Source organism: Bidens hawaiensis, unplaced genomic scaffold (genome assembly GCF_021521415.1).
Source record: "Bidens hawaiensis isolate Kalapana, Puna unplaced genomic scaffold, B.hawaiensis_p1.1 tig00012097_1, whole genome shotgun sequence".
Lineage (NCBI taxonomy): Eukaryota > Viridiplantae > Streptophyta > Magnoliopsida > Asterales > Asteraceae > Bidens > Bidens hawaiensis.
The window spans coordinates 520,819-535,545 of record NW_027491973.1 but is presented as its reverse complement, the minus strand read 5'-3'; the positions used below and the strand labels follow the sequence as shown (position 1 = coordinate 535,545).

Genomic DNA, 14,727 nt, shown 5'->3' with positions numbered 1-14,727 from the left:
ACCCCTAATAAGGAGGTGGAGACCTCCTTATATAGGGAGCCTCATGGCCACCATCATGGTACCCTAATGGGCCTAGCCCAGTTAGGGTTACCTCCACAAAACCCCCTCAGCCCAATAACATTGTATTAGTCCATATAATAAAATAAGCCAAACACAATAAATTTAAGGTCGTAAAACCGGGTTTAGTACCATACCCCTACAGTCCATAAGAATGAAAAAGGTTAGTACAAGTTTAAAAAATATTGGGTCTTTTAAGTATTGATTTATTTTTAAAAATTAAATTACATCGAAACAGAAGGTAAGCAGCCAACAAGCTGCGCCGCTACCTCTTTTTAAATCGCAAAACCCGATCTTTTAAAAACTACATTTACTGATCTTGGAATCATAACATTACCATGCATATGCATTACCTGCTGAACGCGGGTAATTAACTCCACAGCTTAAGTATTTGTTATGAATAATGAAAAAGGTCCGTATAAGTTTTCTCTTTTTTTTTTTTTTTGGAGAAAATTTATTTTTTTAAGAATTTGATATGAATAATGTATTGGGTGAGGATATATTACATGGGTTATTGTTTTCTTGATTTTTGGGGTGTGTTTCAAGAATTTGATAAAAAATGTGAAATACAGGTGGAGAGAGTGGTAAAAAATTTAGGTTATTTTCTTACCATGAGTTGAAAGTTGCTAGTGATGGTTTCAGTTCCAAGAATAAAGTTGGAGAGGGAGGATTTGGTGCTGTTTTTAAGGTGATTTTTGTACACAAATTATTATTTTTTTAATATATCAAGTTACACAAAGAAGTTGAAATTTTGCAAGAATTCTCTGTTTTTTTACATTAATGTGCATTGAACAGGGCCACCTAAGAGACGGGACTGTTGTGGCGATAAAAGTGTTATCGGTTGAACTCGAGTCAATGAGAGGAGAACGCGAATTCATATCCGAAATTGCTGCATTATGTGATGTGCAACACAAAAATCTTGTGAATCTTCATGGGTGTTGTGTTGAAGGAGCTACAAGATGTTTGGTATATGATTATATGGAAAACAATAGCCTTGCATATCAATTTCTAGGTGGCGAGCAAATCAGGTACAGTTTTGATTGGACAAAGAGAAAGAATGTTATACTAGGAGTTGCTAAAGCATTAGCATATCTTCATGAAGAAAAGAACCCTCATATAGTTCATAGAGATATCAAAGCAAGCAATGTACTATTAGATCACAATTTTAATCCAAAAGTTGCGGATTTCGGTCTTGCAAGATTATTTCAAGAAGACACATCTCACATTAGTACTCGTGTTGCGGGTACATTGTAAGTCCTAAATAAACATGTTCCTTTTTTCTTGGTTTCTAGATTCTAACACAATGTCACTAACATTTTAATACATTAATTCTAGAGGATATTTGTCGCCCGAGTATGCAGTTAGTGGACGCTTGACTCGAAAATCTGATGTTTATAGCTTTGGTGTACTACTTATTGAGATAATAAGCGGACGGTCAGTCGTTGACTTTGATATGGAACACGGAGAGCAATTCTTGGTTGACAAGGTAACTTAAAAGTTAAAACCTATACAAGAATGCTCTTGATGTGTGTGTAATATATAAATATATTAAATTGTTTGTATAGGCATGGGGTATGTATAACTGCAACCAACTAGTAGAGCTTGTGGACCCTTTGTTGTTGAAAGGGGATCATGATGATGATAGGTTAAGAACAGAAGGCGTGCAGTTCATGAAAGTTGGATTATTATGTGTTCAAGAGGTCACAAAACTTAGACCCCGTATGTCAAGCGTCATCAAAATGTTGACCGGTGACACTAGTGTCGAAGAAGTTAAGATTTCACAACCCGGGTTCTTGGCTGATCTCATGGATGTTAAAATCGATAAGAAAAAGTCGAGTCAAACTTTTTAATGTCTAGGTTTGAGACTAACATGTACAAGTTTGTTTATTGATATCTGACAAATTTTCTTCAATGATATATAAATTTATTAATGCATTCAAATTGATGTTCATGTCCCAAAATTATGACAGTAAATGCTGCATAAATAAACTTATTCATCCCAAAAACAAGAATTGTAGATTAAACCTTGACAGTGGTGACTTGGGTCATAAGCAACTTGACAACTTCTGGTGAAACTTTTGAAGCCTGCTGTTTCAAGTGATTGATCTTTTGAGTCGTCTCTTCATCAAGTCGCTTTACATTCACTCCAGAAAAACCAGTTGACTGTTTATAAATCAATGTACAAAATTTTAATTATTAAAAACACCTCATTATCACGGATTCGATCTGAATAACGAACGAGTGTTTATTATTATTATTATTATTTTTATCTTTTACCTCTGAGACTGTTTTCTGGTATTCTTTCTCCATCTGGGCGCGATATTTGGCTACTTCTTCATCAGCTTCTTTCTGTGCTTGTTTAAGCCTGCTTGTTTTTGCTAAAATAAAACAAAGAATGCAAATTGGTGTGATTGTAGGGGTGTGAATGAGACTGAAAAAAAACAAACCATTATAATCGAACCGAAACAAAAACCGCCGGTTTGGTTTTATGTTTTTGTATAAACTGAAATTTCGGTTTGGATTCAGTTGCGTGTGTAATTAAAACTGAAAAAACCGAACCGAACTCATAGATTTTAAATTCTCATTTTGATATTTAAATAACTTATAATAGTTTAACCCAAATATATTAGCCTAATTGCATAATAATCAAATAAATTATTAACTAAAAAAGGAAATTAGGCCTAAGTCCATTACTTTTGGCCCAACTTCTATTTTCAGCACAAATTTTTCAATCCCAAATGGCAAAACCGAACCAAACCCAACTAAAAACCGAAAAAACCAAAGCTGAATTGTTTTTAAGGATTCTAAAACAGAAAGAAATCTTGGGTTTTTGCTAGGTTTTAGCCCAAAACCAAACCGACCAGGCCCATGTACCCCTAGAGAATACACGCGTGCATGAAAATATGAAAACTGTACCGTTTCTTGCAGTGTTGACAATTTGTCGAGCTTCTTGTTCCGCAACTAGCAATTGCTGAATTCCGCCTTGTCGTCTGTAATCTTCCATACCCTGAAACTGCAAATTGTTTTAAACTCTTTTAGCGCGTTCATTTATCTTTAGTTGCTATCTATAAACAACGTGCCATGCAACGTAGTTTTGCTATCCAAAAAAGGGCTAGTGGCCCAGCTTGTTGCATGCTTGCCTTTTATTTTAACGTAATGTTTATTTTGCTAATATGAAACAAATTTTTAGTTCATAAACAAGTTTCAATGATCAGTGGCGAAGCTTGGACTAAGACACCGGGGGGCCGCACAAAAAATGTATACAAAATTTCACAAACGAAGTGGGCCGTGCTCAAATTTCGGACGAAAACGGGTAAATTTACACTGTTGCGTAAAAAACAGGGGGACCGGGGCCACCCGGGCCCTAGCCCTAAGCAACCTTCGCCATTGTCAATGATGACATGATTTATGATACAAATCAACAATTTACAAACATATATAAATTAGGTATCTTAATAGATATCAAATTTGAATCTTATGATTTGAAATTCACTCTGTATATATATCCCTAATTAAAATGAACATCCTCATTAGAATACTATACAATGATGGCAGATTGAATAGATAAATTTAATAGAAATAAATTGTTAATGGGAATAATTTAGATTAAAAGTAATAATGAGAACCGTATATCTGTTGCTATAGATTGTATAACAGAGTGATGCGATCAAGAGGAGATGTTCAAAGGTGACGGAGATAGATTAAAAGAGGAGGGCTTGGTAATAGGTATGACCGTTAATATCGGTTAACTCTTTCAAGGATGTTAGTTTTTTTTATATCATATATTTAACCATCGCATCCACAATTATAGAAACAAGCCATCATATATTTACAAAGTTTTACATAGTAAACAATCCAATTATAGAAACAAACCATCGCATCCACAATTTGTCCTCTATGAAAGACGTGACACAGATGTGAAAGAGAGAGGTGTGAGAGAGAGAGAGAGAGAAGGGAACAAGCTATACGAGATCGGCTCGTGAAAAAGCTCAATCGAGCCGAGCTTAATTGAGTCCGAACTCGAGCTCGATCCTAAAAGTAAGCTTGTTTAATAGACGAGCCCGAGCATCACTTATCGAGCTCGAGCCGGCTTGCGAGCCTAAGTGAGTCCGTTGTTAATATATATTTAATAATTATTAATTAATATATAAAAATAATTCTAATTGTATAAAAAATAATTGATAAATAGTAAGCAAGACGAGCTCGAGCTTAAAAATCTACTCAAGAACCGAGCTCGAGCTTTGAAAATAGAGCTCGAAACGAGCCAAGCTCGAGTTATGTATAAGTTAAACGAGTTGAGCTTGGGCTCGACTCAGCTCATTTGCACCCCTAGTAGATTAGTTGGCTTTGTATCTCATCTTAAACTTTTGGTACGAAGTCTCGTGACGGTTTATTCCCTGCTGACATCGGGAGACCATTATTAGGGGTGAAGCTTCTTGGGGGAGCTGTTCGTAAAGACACCGGTTTATTAAGGGTTTGGCAAAGAAGAGAGCTACTAATGCTGTTGATTTGATGCGTCTTCTCCCAAACTTGGTGACCCGCAGAGTGAGTTACTTTTGCTTCGATCATGTATGGGTATTGCTAAACTTTTATTCGGTTTGAGAACATGCCAACCTGTACACATGATGGAGGCAGCGGTTTTTTTTTGACAAGGGATTGCGTGAGGCGATCGAGGACATTGTAGTTTGTGGAGGTTCTTTCTTTGGAGACCTCCAATGGCGACTTGCTTCCTTACCTATTAAGAATGGGGGTTTGGGGTTGTATTCGGCAGTAGAGGCTTCCTCTTATGTGTTTGTGGCCTCGAGAGCCCAATCGTGGGTGCTTCAGGATCACAATTTGCGAGACAGTGGTATATGTGGGATGGATTCTGATTATTCTTGTGCTCTGGCTTGTCTTCGTGATATGATTTCAAGCTTCGATTTTAGCAGTTTCTCTAACAAAGAGATCGCCCCCTCTAAAGCCCAGCATGCATTGGCGAGCACTCTTTTTAATAAAATTGTTCACGACATGGAGTCACACTTTAACATGACAAGCAGACAAAAAGCCATTTTTGAGTGTCTACAAGCACCACATGCTCAAGATTTTCTTCTTGCTATCCCTATAGATGGGTTAGGCCAGCATATGTCTCCAGTGGAGTATCGTAGTATTCTTAAGTATCGCCTTATGATTCCACTATTTCCGGTTGATGAGATATGTCCTGTTTGTCGTAAAGCGTGTTTAGACTCATATGGGGAGCACGCGGTGCACTGTAAAGAGCTCCCGGGGTTCAAGTACCGACACGATCTGGTTAGGGATGTGCTCTTTGATATATTCAGGCGAGCTGGAATTTCTGTTAAGAAAGAAGCACCTGTGAATTTCCTGACTGACCCGTCGGAGGGAAGATCATCTCTTCGACCGGCTGACATTTTGGTGTTTGGATGGATAGGAGGGAAACACGGGTGTGTGGATTTAACAGGGGTTTCTCCTTTGGTAGGCTTAGGGAGTAGTGGTTTCGCGGTCGGTCAAGCCGCATTAAAAGCTGCTTCAGGTAAGGTGGCAAAACATGAAGAGACGTGTCTTGACAACCAACATGTATTTATTCATTATGCTTTTGACACTTTTGGTTTCCTCGCGCCTGAAGCTGTGGAGCTACTTACCCGTGTTCAGCGGGTCATGCATAGTAATATTATGACTCTAAGATCAGCAAATATAGTTTTTAAAAGATTGGGTTTTGCGATTCAAAAAGGGGGTAGCGGCGCAGCTTGTTGCCCGCTTGCCTTCTGTTTCGATGTAATCCAATAAACAACCCCTAGTCATACAAGTGTCACGGCATATTTTTATCGTGGTTACTTAAACTTGTTTTAATCATTTCCTATCAAGTGCAAGCTCCAACTATAACCTTAAAAGAGTGTGAAATATATGATTTGGCTCAAGTTGTTAAAATCGGGATCGATTTTCAAGCCATTTTGATGGTAGGAATGGTGTTTATACGAACATGTCTATTTTAAATGAATTTAAGCATTATATTTATTTTTGTGTTACTCAATCTCATGCCAACCTTAAATCTTCTCGAGACAAAATCAAGTGTGGATTCCATAACTTGTCGAGCTAGCAAGGCAAATTTGAGCTTAGCTTAACATCCTCAAACTGTTAGTTTTATTCGGTCTCTTATTTACGACCCTAGACTCTAGACGCTAGTTGTATGACGTTAAACTTCAACCTTAAACTTAATTTTAAATTAAGCATATCTTTTTTTTTCTTCACTGAATTACTCCCTGTTTTAACCTTTTATTTTACTAACTCATATAATATTTGGATGGTATAATGATTTTTACATTAGGGGAGGTACAAGAAAAGAAAAGGTATCACACCTTATTAGTGAAATATGTAGTTCCATTATACACGTGAAAATGTAACATACTTTTAGAAAAGTCTAGAAAGTGTGACAAGTAGCATGATACCCTTCTCCTACGCACTACTAGAAAATTGAGCAATTGCTACCAAAAAAAGAGGTCGGTAGCAATTTTAGCAACCGATTTAGCATATTTGCTACTGAAATGCATAGTTACTTGACACGATAGCTAAGCGGTCGAAATTTTTGCAGCCGCTTATTTTCGGTGGCTAAGCGGTTGGAACTTTTGCACCCGGGGTTAGGCATTCGGAGTTTTTGCAACTGCTTATGTTCGGTTGCTAAGCAGTAGGAGTTTTTGCAGCCGCTTATTTTAAGTGGTCAGAGCTTTTGCAACCGGTGACTAAACGGTTAGAGTTTTTGCAACCGATGTTTAAACGGTCGGAGTTTTGAGGGTAGTTTGGATTTGCAACCATCGTCTTAGCGGTAGCAATAGTTAATTAAATGGATTACGTAAGACTTAGATAATTTTCATTAAAACTTAAAATTTCAACAAAAGTTAAAAAACCATAAAATCCAAAGTTAATTATGTAACTGTAACAACTTCTAAAAGCAAATTACGCCCCAAGCATCTGAAACCCTAATTTATCATATCTGCTTCTCCGATGATCACCGGCACCTCTAAAACCGCCACTGCTTCCGTCCGCCATGAAGCATCACTCGGCACCTCTGAAACCGCCACTGCTGCCGTGCGCCGTGAAGCATCATTCGGCACCTCTCGCTCCGCCGGTTATTTCTTCCGGTATGTTTAATTTCTCAATCACTCACACATATATGTTAACTGTCACTCGGTTAATTCGTCCGGTACCATTCGATTTCGTAATTAATTAGTTGCCACGGATTTTGAACGATTGTTAGTATTAGCGGTTAGATCACCAATATAGATTGAGCGTCTGGTACACTTTGCACTATTTTTATGCTGTATGCATCAAATAAGTTAGGTTTTAGCTGTGAAATTGTACTATTGAATCACATAGGGTTAGGTTTTAGTGAACACGCTTAGTATCCGTGAATCTGCATGCATTAAATAAGTTTTATAATAAATTAGGGCTGTATTTGGACTTTTAGTGTCAAAATGTGGAAAGTTTGTTCAGGATTTGTGATTTTGTAGTCATTTTAGACGATTGTGGACATGAGTATAGCACATACCAGTTTTGGAATCCTACACTCACCTAACTTGATAAGAAAAGTTAGTTTCGTATTAAAGTGAACTATTTGTTACTTATGGAATATGATATCACCTTTGGCAAGGATTTCAGGCTATTTTTCATGGGTTGTAATCTTAACTTCATAAAATTTATTATTAGTGCACTAAATATTAAACTGATCAACAGACCTTTAAAAATCAGATAATCATAAGCTACATCTGTTTATTCAAACATTAAAACTGATTGTTGTCAGTTCAACTCGCGGATAATCAATCTCAAAAACAAAATTATATCCAATCTCTCTATGAATGTTAATTGTGTGTTGACTGTCACTTAGTTAGCATGAAAGAGATTATCTGATAAGATTTTTTTAGTTCTTCTATCAAACACATAGGTAGTGGGATTACTATGGTTGTTATCTGCCCTTGGTAGTTTAATCTCTTTCTTCACACTTGCATATATAGGTAGAATATTAATCTTCAATGGTCTGATTCTCATATTTCATTGAACATTTTTGTGCTCTGCATTAATTATTGTTTATGCCACTGATGCACACATTCATATATGCTAACCATATGCTATCTGCAGCAGGGCTTCCCCAAACAAAGAAGCTGATCTGTCACCTACTCACCCTAGCAGGTTGGGTTTGGCTTTAAACTTCTCTGTGTTTTATTATGAGATCATGAACTCTCCTGAAATTTGATTTTCTGAACTCTTTAACTATTTCAGTGCTTATGTTCATGAATTCACAAGGACTTCAATGGTACGGAAGATTAGGCGGTTATACGCGTGTCTGGGATCAAATCAGTAAACAACTTCTGGTGCAGGTTTACTGTACTGAGTGAGTATTAACATCAAAAGTAATTTTGACAATATTAGCTTTGAGGTCGAAATTGCAAATGATGAAACTGAAAGGGTGGATATGGAGCTTGCAGTTTATGGGACCTACCAGGCAGATATTGCATTCTCATATCATAGGTAGTAAGATGTGTAGGGTCGATTTTGTCTCTTTTAAACTGGTTGGGTCACTTAACAGGCCAAAACTGGTAGGGTCGGTTATGAACATAACGGGTCAGAATGTTTGAGTCAGCAATGGCACATGAACAATAAGTCCAATTATTATTATTATTTTTTTGAATCAGCCTTTTTTTCTTTCTACTATTGAGTCTTTAATTACTGACCGTTTGAGGAAAAGAAGGTCTAGGATATGCTTTATCATGATTTTGGATATTCTGGGCAAAGTTGGCTTTTTGGTCAAATATGATTTTCTTTAGGGTCAAATTTGCATTCTGGACAACTTTGACATTTTAGTCAAATTTGCATTGTGGCTCTAGCTTAGTAGTAATGAACAAAAGCCTCTTATTTGGCAGCTTCAAATTTGGTATTGCAACTAATGTACACATTCTCATTTTCAACCCAATGGTGCCATTACATTAATGGAAGTTATCAAAGAGCGTGGGGTTGATTACTGAGGATGTTGTTGCAAGTTCTATTTGCATTTGGGTGAAACTTATAATGTGGAATCCCAAACAATTGTGTGTGCCAAATTTGAGAACCATATTGCTCATTCTCATGTCAGGGGTAAAATGGTCAATAGGTGTTATTGCATTAACCAGTTATTAATAGTTTTTCTCAAATACATGGAAAGCCTTGAAAAAATATCTGAAAATGTGTGTATTTTCATAAACATGGAAAACGGAAAATACAAAAAAACTAAAATTACAGAGGTATTTTTATATACATAAACGAGTTAATGGGTCAATCTGTTTTATACACTGGTCAACCCGAGCCCGTTTTATATATAAGTATTAAGTGTGATTTAATTAAACTGCAGGTATTATGCTTGATTTAATTAAACTGCAGGCATTAAGCATGAAATCGCATCCTTACAAATGGTGGTATATTATAATATCCTTATGCTATATATGCTTTTTTTCACCTTCGTTACGTTCACCCATGATTTAGATCTCAGGAGAGGAAATTCACGGTGTTTATGGTTTGTATTATTGTTTATATTTTTTAGTTTAATATTTGTGCTTTGCTAATAATATATCTTGTGTTTTGCTGAAGATTTATGGTCTCGTTATTCATTTGTTTAATGATGTAGGCCTGCAAGTTTATAATATGGCAAATGGTGCTTCAAGTTCTTTGTGATTATTGCTCAGAAAAACTGTCACACCAAATTCTTCAATCCCGCGTCTACTAATAATGTTCCACCAGGTAATTGAATCATAAAATTATGAATGCATGACTGCTATTTGAAGTCCTGCTACTTTTGATTAGCATTACAAATTGATTTTAATAGAATGCAAGGACTGTTAAAGCTTATAGAAACTTGTAATTGAACACTTTAGAGAAATATAGTATGATGTTTTATTCCGCCCATTTGGGTAAAAAGTTTTATTTGGCCCGTTTTGCTAAAAACTTTTCATCACTCCGTTTGGCTAAAAAAAATTTATCGACCCATTTGGCTAAAAAGTTAGATTTGGCCCGTTTGAATTAAAATTTCAAAAACATCCTAAATCATCCTAAATCGAAACAGTTGATAATAAAGATGAACCTATAAAAAAAGTCTGGTTTTCAGTTTCAATGGGTCCGATTCAATTATAAAAGTTTCGATTTTTCCTGGTCGGTTCACTTTCTTCTGTTTATGGTACATTCAAAAATGAATCCGGACAGGAAATTGTAAGTGTGCGCACTAAGAATCATTCTGCATTTAATCAAAGTTTAAAAGAACGGAATCGTGCCTCGAGGCGTTTTCCCTTAGCCTCATGAGGTGTAAGCCTCGAGGCGAACTGAGGCGTAAGCCCGTGGCGGAATTAAAAAATAAATATAAAAATTATATATCTTATAAAAATAAAATGTTATGCATGAAAAAGTTTAAAGTCAAATGTATAGAAACTTAAACATTAAGGGTGAAAAATGTAATTCAGCAAATATAAAAGAACACAAATACGTAACCATAATGCTATCTTCATTTACTTCATTGTATACTTCACCATAATATTCAGCCGTCATTCTAAATCCTCTCCATCTGCTCATCTCTTTACCATTGTCACTACATCTGCACCTCTCTAACATAGATCTTCATATTGTTTCATCATGTAAGCTTTATTTTTTTCTTATTCTTACTGCCTATTATTACCACCGCCCCTCTTAGACTCACGAGGCGGTTCAGATTCTACCGCCTCTGTCCTCTGAGGTGTACATAAAAATGAACCCCTTGAGGCGCCGCCTCAAAAGCGTTTTGTTACCGCCTCGTCTCGAGGCGCCGCCTCACAACGTTTTTTTAAACCATGCATTTAATGGAAGAATAGAAAATTTTATACTTATGAATCAAGAACAAAAATGTATCTATATAGCACTTGGAGCACCACAAAACACATCTTTTGAAGCTGATGTGCAAACTTTGTGGCAAACTGCTGATATGTGAAAGTTTGTTTAGTGTGTAACTGTTATTTATGTGAACTAAACTTTTCTGATATACCAAACTGCTGTTGTATATCTGGTTTATGTTAATACAGGTTTCAACTCTACAGCTTAATGATTACTAGCTGGAGTCAACTCCCTAATGATAAGTGGTACTTTTTCTGTATTGACTAGGTTTGTAAGCGAACCGAATGAACACGAATGGAGCATGTTCGTGTTCATTCATGTAACTTTAACTGAGCATACAACTGAACATGAATGAAACATTTTTGTTCATATCCGCTCATTGATAAAATGAAACATGTTTGTGTTATGTCCGTTTCGTTTATACATTTATAAACAAATGGTTTAGGAATGTGAGTGAACGAACATAGCTAAGACTAGTTAAAGGTAATGTGAAGAACAATGTGTTGGGACTGACTGGTAAAAGAACTTTCATGTGTATATTAACGAACATAAACAAACTGAAGCAAACGTAAACTAACGAACACAAAAGAACGAACATAAACGATTTTAATTGAATGAACGTTTGGGAACATAAACCACCATTTGGGAATATGCACTTTATTTGATCACCGGGTTGTTTTACGAACGATGATGTAGGGGCATTGGCGAAGTCAAGGTTTGCGGAAACGTTAGTACTTGGATCGATGTTTGACATATGTTTTAATTATATAGAAAAGGCAGGTTTGTTCTATTGTTCATCTGCTTTCAGATTTTGTCATATGCGTGTGTGTATTCTTGATTGATATTGTTAAATTTGGATTATTGTTGCAGGTTTCGGTGCATGTGATGTTAATTGGTTTAAATTTTGATTTGAGTTTGAAATTGGTAGAGTGGTACGGTTTAGTTAAAGGAGATGAAGGTGAAGGCGTGAAGGTGATTTAAGCAAAAGCCCGTTGTTGGCCAGGTATTTATCTGATGTTACTATGTTACAGCTATTTGTTACTGCTATTATCATTATCAAGTGCACAATATTTATTTGTGTTCATGCTAAATGGGGCCGACTAGTCTCGAGCTCAACTCGTGAGTCATTTTTTAATGCTCTGGCTCGATAATTAAACGCGATTTATTTGAGCCACATTTGAACCCTATTGCTAACAAAAACAGAACTGTTTGAATGGAGGTTCAAGTGGTATATTATTTGAACTTCTATATGATTTTGAGATTTTGTAATTCATTTAAATGGCTTTCTTTATGATTTATATATTACAATGATGCAGATGATGCAACATCTCTAGTGGTACCGGCTGCTTCATTAAGGTCTGTGGGTTATTTTTCAGATGATGAAAAAACTGGCACGCACGTGTTTAGTATCAGTTGATGGGCTTTTGCAGTCATTTTGAAATGGTCAAACCCGAGGCTCCACATGAGATATTTATTTATTTTTATGTTAACATTGAACATTTTTGATAAAGTTTCTAGTTTGATTTGTGTTTGCATCTACATTTTTATGATTTTATAAATATTTTCATTTATAAATAAAGTTTTCAATATTTTTATGCAAAGAAATTGCGACGGGCTGTGACAAAACGCATTACATATTTGTCAAACCAGCCAGTGGTCGCAAATATTGTTAGTCGGAATATTTGCTACCGCAGCAGCGGTCGGTATAAATGGTCGGTATAAATGCGACTGCATCAGAAGTCGGAATATTTGCGACGGAATGGCGGTTGCAATCTAAAGGCGGTTGCAAAATCGTAGCAACAAAGCAATTGCGACCTGCGTTTTTCTGACCGTATTTTCAGTCGTAAAGCGGTTGCAACAGGGCAATTGCGACCGTTTTGCAACCGAAATGCGGTAGCAAATGCCTAGTTTTCTAGTAGTGACGTAACCTATAATTTAGTTGGAATAAGTCTTAAAGGTCCACTAAAGTTTGGTTAAAGCATAAAATATGCATAATTTAAACTAAGAAGGGACTCGGACGGAAGATTATGATGAAATGGAGAGCTAAAATAGACAACGGAATTAGGAATCGCCTAAATATAACATAACTTTAGTTGTTTAGACAGCTTGGAAAACAATTTCTACGGTTCTAATGCTTGTTGTTGATGGCTATGTTTAAAAGTCATAAACTTTTAATGTATACTTTTTATATGTTTTCAATATGATACACCTCGAATTAAAAAATAGAATTTTAGTGTATGCTATGGGAGTGGTGATGTATCAAATAGTGTGACGTATTTAAAACCTTGTTTTAAATGCTATAAACCATTAAGATTATTTAGTCTCTATAAAATACACCTCAATTTTCTTTTGTGATTTAAGGCTCAAAGTTATGAAATTATTATAACCTCTTAGTACACTAAGAGGACATTTGATTTACAATTTGTTTCAAAATAAAATTCGTTAAAAGGAATAAGACTTCAAAAAAAAAAGTTAAAAAAAGTTCTATATTTGAAGTTAAATTTGTTTTAAGGAATCAGGGTTTCTAAAGGAATTAAAAATTTTGATTAATTTGGTTTATAATCATGGTTGGTTTGTTAAAGTGATAAAAGTGGTTACAATATGTTGATGGCAGAGACATTGTATGCGGCGATGACAACAACGGTGACAAGGGTGGGCACTTGTAGAGGGGTGATAGAGATGACAAAGGTAGCAAAGGAGTGGAAGATTCTAATTTCTTTATATCGATCCTTCACAATTTAGACCAAATGTTGACCTATAACGACTCATACAATTCATTATAATTTGAAGCCAAATTCAAACGATAACAACATATGAGAAACATTTTGAACAATTAGAAACGATACTTACCCGTTAAGCACTTAGTTCTTTCAATAAGTAAATGAACGTGCCAAATGTATTGATTGCACGGCTAAAATGCTACTCCATATCCTTAAACAAGAACAAGGTTTTAGGTGCGAACTCACTAAAGTAGATATGAGTCAATCTCTACACTTTATTGAAACAGGAATGTTACGTATATTATCAAATATTGATCTGAACATTGAGTCAACCACTACACTTTAACTGGTGAAAATTAAATTAAAGTTTATCCATAATGAACGAGAACTTGGGGTTATTCATGAGCTAAGCTGAGCTTAACTAAGGACAGCTCAAGCTCGGCTCAGATTGTAAATTAAGGTAGCGTTTGGTATGCATGAATGATATGGGGAATGGAATGATTCATTACGTAAGAATGAAAAAAGTGGTGTTTGGTTGCTCAATGGAATGAAATCATCCATTACACATGGAATCACATTCCATCAAAACCATTCCTTCCTACCCCTCTTATTTTTTTTCATTTCATTCCTCATTCACCCTACTTTCTCAACAACACCATCACCACCTAACAACAACTACCACTACCATCGCCATCACCAACACCTTACCGCCATCATCGCCACCACCACCGCCTCCGCCATCACCACCTTACCACTAGCGCAACCACCGCCACTGCCGTCGCCACCATTGTCGCTGTAACCACCGAAAACATTGTAACCGCCGCCGTCTGACCATCACCGCCACCCTACCATCGCCATCACTACCAATGCTACCACCGCCACCCCTACCACCGTCGCCATTGCCACCACCATTTTCATCACCGGAGCTAACACCACCACCATCACCATTGCGATTTTTTTTTGTAAAAAAAATTATTTTGAGATAGGAGTGTTTTTATTATTTCTATTTCAATCATACAATTTTTTAGGATACCAAACAAAATAAGTAATAATTCATTTCATTCCTATATGTTAACCA

The 14,727-nt window shown here is 36.1% G+C and overlaps 2 protein-coding genes across 2 annotated transcripts; one reads left to right on the top strand and one right to left on the bottom strand.

The window, feature by feature from the left end:
• The first annotated feature begins 563 nt into the window (after positions 1-563).
• On the top strand, positions 564-2,026 carry LOC143539944 (putative serine/threonine-protein kinase). The gene is made up of 5 exons (XM_077033127.1): positions 564-567; positions 630-745; positions 853-1,307; positions 1,393-1,543; positions 1,623-2,026. Exons 1-5 carry the CDS (start codon positions 564-566, stop codon positions 1,905-1,907), a joined length of 1,011 nt encoding a protein of 336 aa, XP_076889242.1. The 3' UTR covers positions 1,908-2,026.
• Positions 1,987-3,061, bottom strand: LOC143539962 (V-type proton ATPase subunit G-like). The gene is made up of 3 exons (XM_077033141.1): positions 2,974-3,061; positions 2,335-2,435; positions 1,987-2,220 (listed from the first exon to the last, which is right to left on the bottom strand). The coding sequence occupies exons 1-3, from the start codon at positions 3,059-3,061 to the stop codon at positions 2,077-2,079; spliced, it is 333 nt and encodes a 110-aa protein (XP_076889256.1). The 3' UTR covers positions 1,987-2,076.
• Positions 3,062-14,727: the final 11,666 nt, after the last annotated feature.

What these genes read in the sequence shown, in the direction of transcription:
- LOC143539944 (XM_077033127.1), top strand. An exon ending in GATTTGGTGCTGTTTTTAAG is followed by an intron (nt 746 to 852) that starts GTGATTTTTGTA and finishes TGCATTGAACAG; the next exon opens with GGCCACCTAAGAGACGGGAC. An exon ending in ACTCGTGTTGCGGGTACATT is followed by an intron (nt 1,308 to 1,392) that starts GTAAGTCCTAAA and finishes CATTAATTCTAG; the next exon opens with AGGATATTTGTCGCCCGAGT.
- LOC143539962 (XM_077033141.1), bottom strand. Translation starts at nt 3,061, where the DNA reads ATGGAAGATTACAGACGACAAGGCGGAATTCAGCAATTGCTAGTTGCG. An exon ending in TGTCAACACTGCAAGAAACG is followed by an intron (nt 2,436 to 2,973) that starts GTACAGTTTTCA and finishes GTTTTATTTTAG; the next exon opens with CAAAAACAAGCAGGCTTAAA. An exon ending in ACCAGAAAACAGTCTCAGAG is followed by an intron (nt 2,221 to 2,334) that starts GTAAAAGATAAA and finishes ATTTATAAACAG; the next exon opens with TCAACTGGTTTTTCTGGAGT.